Here is an 8,487-nt window from a genome sequence, read left to right on the forward strand (position 1 = left end):
CAAATGCCACTTTACTGCATCTCACAAGTTTCAGAATATAGTGTTTTCATTGCTGTTTGGGTTTGAATATGTTGTAATTTTCATTCTGAACTCTTCTTTAAGTGATTATATTTTAAGGAGTAATTTTTGAATTTTCTAAGTAACATTTTAATTTATTCTTATTTTGCTGTATTTCATGGTTAACTACATTGTGAGCAAAGAAAGCGTGTGTCTTATTATAGAGGACTTGAAATTTTTGAGACTTCCTTTGTGACCTACTAGCTGGTAAATTTTTTATAAACTCTTGAAAAAGAATGTATATTTTCTATTTCTTGAGTGCAGGGTTTTATCTCTCTATATATAGGTCTATCTTTTAAATTTTATTGTTTAAAGCTTCTTATCTTTATTATTTTTTCTTCTTCATCTGTTTATAATAGAGAGGAGTATAATTATGTCTTGTTTGTGTATTTGTAAATGTCTTCTTGTAATTCTGTTAATTTTTGCTTTATACATTTGTTGTCACCCACACATCCAAGTCCATGGTGCATTGTTTCTTTTATTATCATGGAGTGTCTCTCTTTATTATTGATGCTTTTTGCCTTTAATTCTGTTTTGTCTGATGTTAATATCACCACACCAATTTTTTCTATTATGGCATTGTTTATAATTTTTTATTCTTTATACTTTAATATCTTGGTGTGGTTCTGTTCTAGATGTAGCTCTTATAAATAGTATATAACTGGATTACAAAAAGTAACTATTATGGCAATATTATCTTTGTTAGGTGAGGCTAATTTGTTTACAATTATTATGCTTATTGATATATTTGACTCATATCTGCTTTTTTTGTTTGTTTTCAGTTTAATGTAAGCTCTTTGTTTCGTTGTCCCTCTACTACCTCTGCTGATTTGGATGCTATAAATTATATTTATATTCTTGCTGTTTGTGCTTAAATATTTTAGATATAAAATTTTCTAAGAAAGTCTTATGGTATTCAATATTTCTATCTTCTTAACTATGGCAGGGCCTTTAGTATGCTTGAACTATCCATTGAACCCTTCCTTATTATTTTTGGATAAAATTTTAGATTGCCTTTTTAAACACAAAAATTGGTTATTATAATTTTATAGTTGTATTAAACATAGTTTGTCAGTTGCTTTGCTCATTGTTGATTCTCTTTTTTCCCCTATATTTTCTCTCTGGCCTAACTTCTCTTATTGCTACAACACATTGTTTACCTGTATACATAATGACAGCATGTAGGTGATTAACTCTGACTAAAGACTGAACATGCCTTTATTTTGCCCTCATACTTGATTAGTTGAGTACAAAGATCCAGGTTGGCAGCTTTACTTCAGCATGCATAAACATTTCTAACATCCATTGTTCCTGCCCCCAGTCTAGGTGATCTTTCTTTAGAAGGAAACATTTTTCTCCTCTTAAGATTGTTGCTTTATTATTATTTATTATTATTGTATAATTCTTTTTACATCAAGTACAAGCACAGGCACAATTAATCTATGGTGATAGAAGACAGAAAATAGTTGCAAGGGTGAGTGAAGATTGACTGGAAAGGGGATGAGAAGACCTTCTGAGGTGACAGAAATGTTCTACATCTTGTTTTGGGTGATGGTTACATGGGTGTATACAATTGTCAAAATATTGATCAAATTGAATATGTACATTCTATGCATTTTAATGTATGCAAATTATTTCTCAATTAAAAAAACAGTAAGAGGGCTTCAGTACTGTGGGGGAAGAGTGAGAATCCCCCTCTGCCATTTCCCTTAAGGTTCTCATAGCTGACCAAATAATTAACAAGACAGGTTAGCAGGAGAAAATAATACCAAGTTTAATAACATGTATACATGGGAGAAACCAAGGACACTGAGTTTGTCAACACAATAGCAGAGATTCTAGTCTTAAATACCATCTTCAGCTAAAGACAAAGGAGGATGTTGTGGGTGGGTGGTGTTTTGGGATTTCAGAGGGGAAGAAGACAATTTACATGAAGAGGGAAATGTAAATGTTTGTAAGACAATGCTTTGCAGGGCCACCTATAGAGAATGTGGCCAGAGAGACAGGAATTATAGTAATCAAGTGTATGTACATTTAAGTCATCTTCTTCCGTCCTGATAAGAGTTTTCACTGATAAGTTCATCCCCCCCTCTTCCCATTACCCAGAGGGAGATACCTTTACAAATGTAAATATTTGGTAAACAGAACTTTGAAAAGAATGGGCTTAGTGAGGACCCTGCCAGTCTGTCCATACCCAGAGATAATTCCTTTAGGCAGTTAGTGGGGGAGGTCAAATGTCTGTCAGAAAATAATCAAGGTAAAGAGATATATTTCAGGGTGGCCAAATCTTGATCTCGCACAGTATCTTGTGGTAAACTTCCTTCAAGGAGCTCTCAACACCTTTTGAGGCAGAGCCAATTGTTCAACCATCATACTGTACAAAGGTCCCAGAGAGTCCATATGAAACAGTTGGGGTTACTTCAAAGGAATGAAACATGGCATCTGGATTTGTACCTTCTCCAAATTGTACATCCAGGTTTGACTCAAACTAGCTATATTCTTCAATGTCATTATCTTTTTGCAAGTGAACCAGAGGTCCTCTGTCTCCACTCTGGCTTTATCAATTAAAGTCTTAGCTTCAGTCATTAGGTTAGTTTCAACACAGCTTGTATGAGCATCAACAACTTTCTCACTGCTGCAGGGCGACGGGAGGTAATTCTCTTCTCTATAGCTAGGCACACACACCTCTGAGGTCTGTATCCGAATGGCTATGGAACAAACTTTGATCATCTCAAGGGCATATTACACTTGAAATAATCTTGGAAATAACGAGAGAAGATTATTTCAGATGAGGAGCATGTCAAGGGCAGAAGGTACTAGTGGCTTCTCGGAGATTCTGAGGGCCAGTGCACCTCCACCAGCACCTAACTCAGCAACATCGTCATTGTATCAAGCACCCACCTGTCCTGACACTTTATTCTTGTTATTATGAGGTTTTTATTCAGTATGTCTGGGAGTGGGTTGATTTTTATTTATCCTGTTCAGTGGACTTTTGATCTGAGAACTCATGTCTTTCTTCATGTCTGGAAAGTAATTAGGAATTTATCATTGGTTATTGATTCTTTACCATTCTCTTCATATTCTTTTGAAACTTATATTAGCTGAATTAGATGAATATATCCTCCATGTCTCTTAACTATTCTTTTATACTTTTATCTTTTTATTACCATCTGCTGCATGCTGGGTGAGTTCTTTAGTACCATATTTTCCAATTCACCAATTTGTTCTGACCATGCCCAGTTGAGTTTGTCTCATCTATTGCATATTTAAAAATTCAGTGACAGTTTTCATTTTCAAAATTTTAAATTGCTTGCTTTCCATCTCTACCAGTTCCTTTCATTGTATACATTTTTAATATGTTAGTTCTCTATCTCTTTAAATATCCTAAACATATTTATTTCATTTTCCAGATGGCTCCATAGTATTATTGCTGTCTGGAGTGAATCAATGATCTGGTTGTTAATTTTTCTTGTTATTAAATTTCTCTATGTATTTTGGGATTTTGGTTTTCAGCCTAATTTGAATGGAAAGTTTTTGTTCTCTACATTTCACCTACCGCTATTCATTAGCTTATGCTTACCCATCCCTATCTAGAGGTTTTTTGGTTGCTTCCTCCCAGGGCTCCAGGCTTCAATCCACTGCCAGATCTCAGAATGGCAATTCCAAGCTACTGCCACGTGATGTTACTGAGGATACCGCAGATCCAGGAGATCGAACAGAACCAGTTACAATAGCTAGTGGGCAGCTTGGCTCAGCACCTAATTGCAGGATTTTGTCTGTGACTTTCTGCTTTCTTAGACCTGCAGTTTGCCAAGGTTTGGCAGCAATATTTTTTGGCGTCTTTTCACAAACAGAGATAGCCCCATCCTAGTCCCTGACTTTTGGTCTCCTTACCCCCAAAAAAATCAAATTCCTGACTTCCGGTTCCTGCTTGATAATCCAGAGCCCAGCAAGCCAACGGCTTTAGTTCCACTTATTATTTTTTATTTCTGGTCTAATGAGATATTTTGCTTGTATTTGAGCTTGACTATTTTTTATGGTCTGTCTATGTAATTTTATTCATTATTCCTTATATGTTTGAAGCAAAGAGGAGAGGATTGCCAAAGTAGGTGAAGTCGCTATGCCATATTAACCTGGCTACAATATATGTTTAATATATGTATGTTGGTGTGAATTGTCTTCTTGAGAATAACAAAAAACAGCTGAGATGATGTGAAACATGTACTTTATCTAGAATTCTGACTCTAATCTCTCTGTAGTCTGTACGTTCTTAACAAGTCACTTAATCCTTACTGCAGAACAGTTTCTTTGCATTAAGCTGTGTGAAACTCACCCCAGGATGTAGCTATCTTGACAAGGTTTTTATTTGATTTTATGTTTTGTTTTGTCTTTTAGAAAGTTCCCTTCCCCTGCCCAGGCACTTGAGGTCAAACCCTTGGAGAGGAAAACAAGCAGTAAGTGGCAATTAACAAAGGATTATGGCTTTCAAAGTATCTCAGAACACAACCAAAAGGCTCTCTGGATTTGTCATAATAAGCTGATTATTTCAGGGTTAGTCCTGTTTCTCCCAGGTCAGTGTACCGCTGGGAAGAAGATCAATTGATTCTTTATGGCGAGGTGGAAGCAGCATTTTTATTAGAGAAGGCTTTCTTGAGTCTTAAAAGATGAGTAAGGGTTAGCCAAGCCAAGGCAATTGGGAGTAGGCCCTTCCAAGTAGAGGTGGTAACTTGAGCAAAGGGGCATAGACAAAAGATGGCGGGGGGGGGGGTGTTGCGTGGTGAAAATCCCAGAAGTTCAGTATTTCTGGGTTGTGAAGTATGAAGCAAGGAAGCTGAAGTGATAAATTAGCCTGGAAAAGTAAACAAGGGTGGGATTCTGGGGGGCCTTTTATTCTGCATTATCATAGGGTTTTATGTTGTAGTAGAGAAACAAAAGAGATTAGTATAGTGGGTAAGAGCACAAGCTGTGAAGCCAGGCTGCCTGGATTTGAAACTAAGCTCTGCCTTTTACCAGCTATGTGACTTAGGCTTTTTGTTTCCTTTGTAAAGGGAGAATAATATGAGCACCTATTTTGTAAGGTTGTTTTGAGGAGCAATTATTTATTAGTGATTTAACTAAATCACATATAGTGCTTAGAGCATTCAATAAGTATTAACGGTAGAAAATGAAGTTGTTATTACTAATGTTTATATTTATACAGTAGAAAGATAACTCTGGCAGTCTGTTTGGAGGATGATTTTGAGTAGAATAGGACAAAGGTGGGTGGGGAAACAATAGGGGTTTAGTGTGTTCCCCCAATAGCTCCCATTGACTTTTGCTGCATATTTTTGAGGTGTAGTCCTATGTAATGGTTTCAATGAAATCACATATTTTATAGATAGATTTTGTGCAGACTCGATTAAATGAAACCTTCCCATTTTGTTTTCCCTAAGAATGCCCTTGGGATGAACTTACTGCAAAGCCAAACTCCGGAGCTTTCAGGAATTTGCATGTCATAGCTAAACTTTGTTTGGTCCCACTGTCTTCAGAGTACAGTTTAGATCCTAGTTCCTGAGACGGTGACCTGGAGAGAGGGAAGCCAGCTGTTTCCCAGAACAAGATTGAAAATAACAGTATAGTTCAGTTCTAGCACGGGTTTGAGACTAACAGAGATCATCTTCAGTTAGTAACCATTTTGCTGTAAAACTCAAGTTACACATATTGCTGCCTCCTTTATACAGTATGTTGAATGTGATTAAGAGACAGTGAGTATAACAAAAGGATCAGAAGACCTGGGCTGTGGCTCTAGCTCCGCTACTTAGATATGTAGTCTTAAATATTCTGTAGATCTCGGTTCCCATTTCTGTAACACGGGGTTAATAATACCCACTATGTTATCTTGCAGGGCTGTCATGAGAATCACTTGAGATCATCTATGGGAAAGCACTTGACAAAAGGCACTTTAAAAATGAAGTGATTTTTAAACCATTAAGAATAACCCAAATATCATGTGATCTGTACACCTGTTTGTTCCTTCATTAAATGAACCCAGCAAGAGTTGAAAAGTATGCCAGACAATCACTTGTTATGCAAGTCATCTTAGTTTGCATATAATTCGAAATTTGTAGGTGATCACATAGGGACTCTTCCTTCTTCCAATGAAAGGTTAGGAATTACACTTCGATCTTTTTTTCCTACTCAAAATCTCTTTTTTAGTTACTTCCCTGTTTTGAGTTCTGTTCCAGAACACTGAGATTTCTCCAAGTCTGACTACTAATTAATGAAGCATAGGTGGCCCTTTTTCCAGTACTTCTAGCAGACCTCCTGATAAACTCCCTAGATGGCATATGCTTCATCAAAAACAGTGCCCCAACAAGGGCTTTGAGAAGTGCCTTAGAGACCTCTGTCCTTTCGGAAGTCTCCTACAATCTGTCTCTCCACTAAAGATGGACCTAAAACTAAAAAATCCTAAGTTCTGGTATAGTCTCCATGGCCAGGTCCCAGGGCTGATGGACTGGGACATGGGGAATGAGATATTCCTGCCCTGCACCACAGACCAATGCCCCTTAGCTGAGCAGAACTTTGCCAAATACAGACTCCGAGTAATGGAACCCCCAAAGGTGCCTCAGGAGAGGAGACCCAATCTTGACAAAGATGGTCCTGACTCTGAACCCAACCTGTGGATGTGGGTGAATCCCAACATCGCATGCTCCCTTGGCAGCCAGGAGGCCCCAAAGCCCAGAAAGAAAAAGGATCTGACAAGCCTGCTTCCTTTACCTCAGCCACTCCCAAAGGATAAAGAGTCTAATTGCTCAGAGCCCACAGTGATGGAGACTCTGCCATCCTCCTCCAGTGAGCAATCTCCCCCACAGAAGCAGCTCACCTCCTCCCCCAGTGACTGGAAGCTCACAGAAGAGGAGACTGAGGAACAAGATGACAACACCTCTATGACCCTCCAACCCCCTAACAAATGGGAGTGCTTCCAGAGCCAGAAACTATGGCAAGGCAACAGCCAGGAGAGGAGGTCCTGGCCTCGGCCCCCTCTCAACTACAGTCACCTAATTGCCCTGGCATTAAGAAACAGCCCCCCTTGTGGCCTCAATGTGCAAGAGATCTACAGTTTCACCCGACAGCATTTCCCCTTTTTCTGGACAGCTCCAGATGGCTGGAAGAACACCATCAGCCACAACCTCTGCTTCTTGGGCAGCTTTGAGAAGGCCCCAGTCAGCCTTCAGGACAGGGCCAATGCAAGGCCACCGTCTGGCCTATGGAGGCTTACTGAGGAGGGACATCGCCGCTTTCAGGAGGAGACTCATGCCTTAGCCTCTGTTCGGAAGGAGAGCATCCAACAGTGCATGAGCCAGCCAGATGTGATGACCTCCCTCTTTGACCTTTGAACTACCACTGCTCCCTTTCTGGAACACTGCCCTCTTTATTGTGACTACCCATGCTCCGATTGGTCTTCATTAATCCCTGAGCCTACCCTGCCTGGTAGGTGCCAAGCCTGTATTTAACTACTGCTACAAGAATAGTATTAAATGAAGTGAGAGGGGTACAGAGGAGACAGAGCTTAAATTTAGGTGAGGAATCATGGAAAGTTGCATGAGGACAGTGACAGTTGTTCTGCATTTTGAGCAGAGGCAGGAAATCCTAGGAATAATGGCATAAAAGTTAAGGAGAGAAGGGCATATTTTACAAGAAAAGGAATTCTTTTTTCTGGAGAGTGTGCTCACACATGAAAGCAAGTGGTGGAGTATAAAGCATAAAATGCAGGATGGAGCCAGGCTTTGGAGAGTCTCAAATGCTATGTGAAAGTATATATGTATAAAAAGAACTGGGCTTGATGTTCAAAGCCTGGAAATTCAAATTTCCCCCTTCTACCATACATTAGCTATATCTCAGCTATATCTCTTTTTTAAGTGACCCATGTTACCCTTCAGGGCCTCACTTTTCTCTTTTTGTTCCTAGACTTCTCAGTTCTGTTGCCATCCAATTCCAGTACTGACAAATAATTCCACCCAAGTACTTTTAGTTTGGATATTAAAAGCCCTTGAATTGAGCCTGTATTAACCCCAAGACTTTTGATGACAAGGTTTTGCTTTCCATTCTTTCATTCATCAAACCTTTATTGAGGAAATGCCAATGTGTCAAGGTCCATCTTAGGTGCTGAGGATAAAAAGCTGACAGTTTAGTGGAAGACAGACACATAAACAGATATTTGTAATATAAATGTGATGAAACAGATGTGCACAGTTGCTATGGAAATGAGGAGACATTTTTCCTGGGAAAGGCATTGAAAAGGAAGTATCTTTGAGCTAGTTTTGAAGACTATATAGGGATTTTCTGGGCATATAAACTGGAGAAAACACATTACAGGGGCAACAGTGTGAACAAAGTAAATGCAGTGTTTGGGGGAATGGTAGGAAGTTCAGTGTGGCTTAACTATATTAG

At 38.9% G+C, this 8,487-nt stretch overlaps 1 protein-coding gene across 1 annotated transcript; it reads left to right on the top strand.

Annotated features, from left to right (window-relative positions):
* The first annotated feature begins 6,482 nt into the window (after nucleotides 1–6,482).
* Nucleotides 6,483–7,433, top strand: FOXR2 (forkhead box R2). The gene has a single exon (XM_058535969.1). The coding sequence runs from the start codon at nucleotides 6,483–6,485 to the stop codon at nucleotides 7,431–7,433; it is 951 nt and encodes a 316-aa protein (XP_058391952.1).
* Nucleotides 7,434–8,487: the final 1,054 nt, after the last annotated feature.

Source organism: Diceros bicornis, chromosome X (assembly GCF_020826845.1).
Source record: "Diceros bicornis minor isolate mBicDic1 chromosome X, mDicBic1.mat.cur, whole genome shotgun sequence".
Taxonomy (NCBI): Eukaryota; Metazoa; Chordata; class Mammalia; order Perissodactyla; family Rhinocerotidae; genus Diceros; species Diceros bicornis.

Excerpts from the sequence above, each read along its gene's own strand:
- FOXR2 (XM_058535969.1), top strand. The coding sequence starts at position 6,483 with ATGGACCTAAAACTAAAAAATCCTAAGTTCTGGTATAGTCTCCATGGC.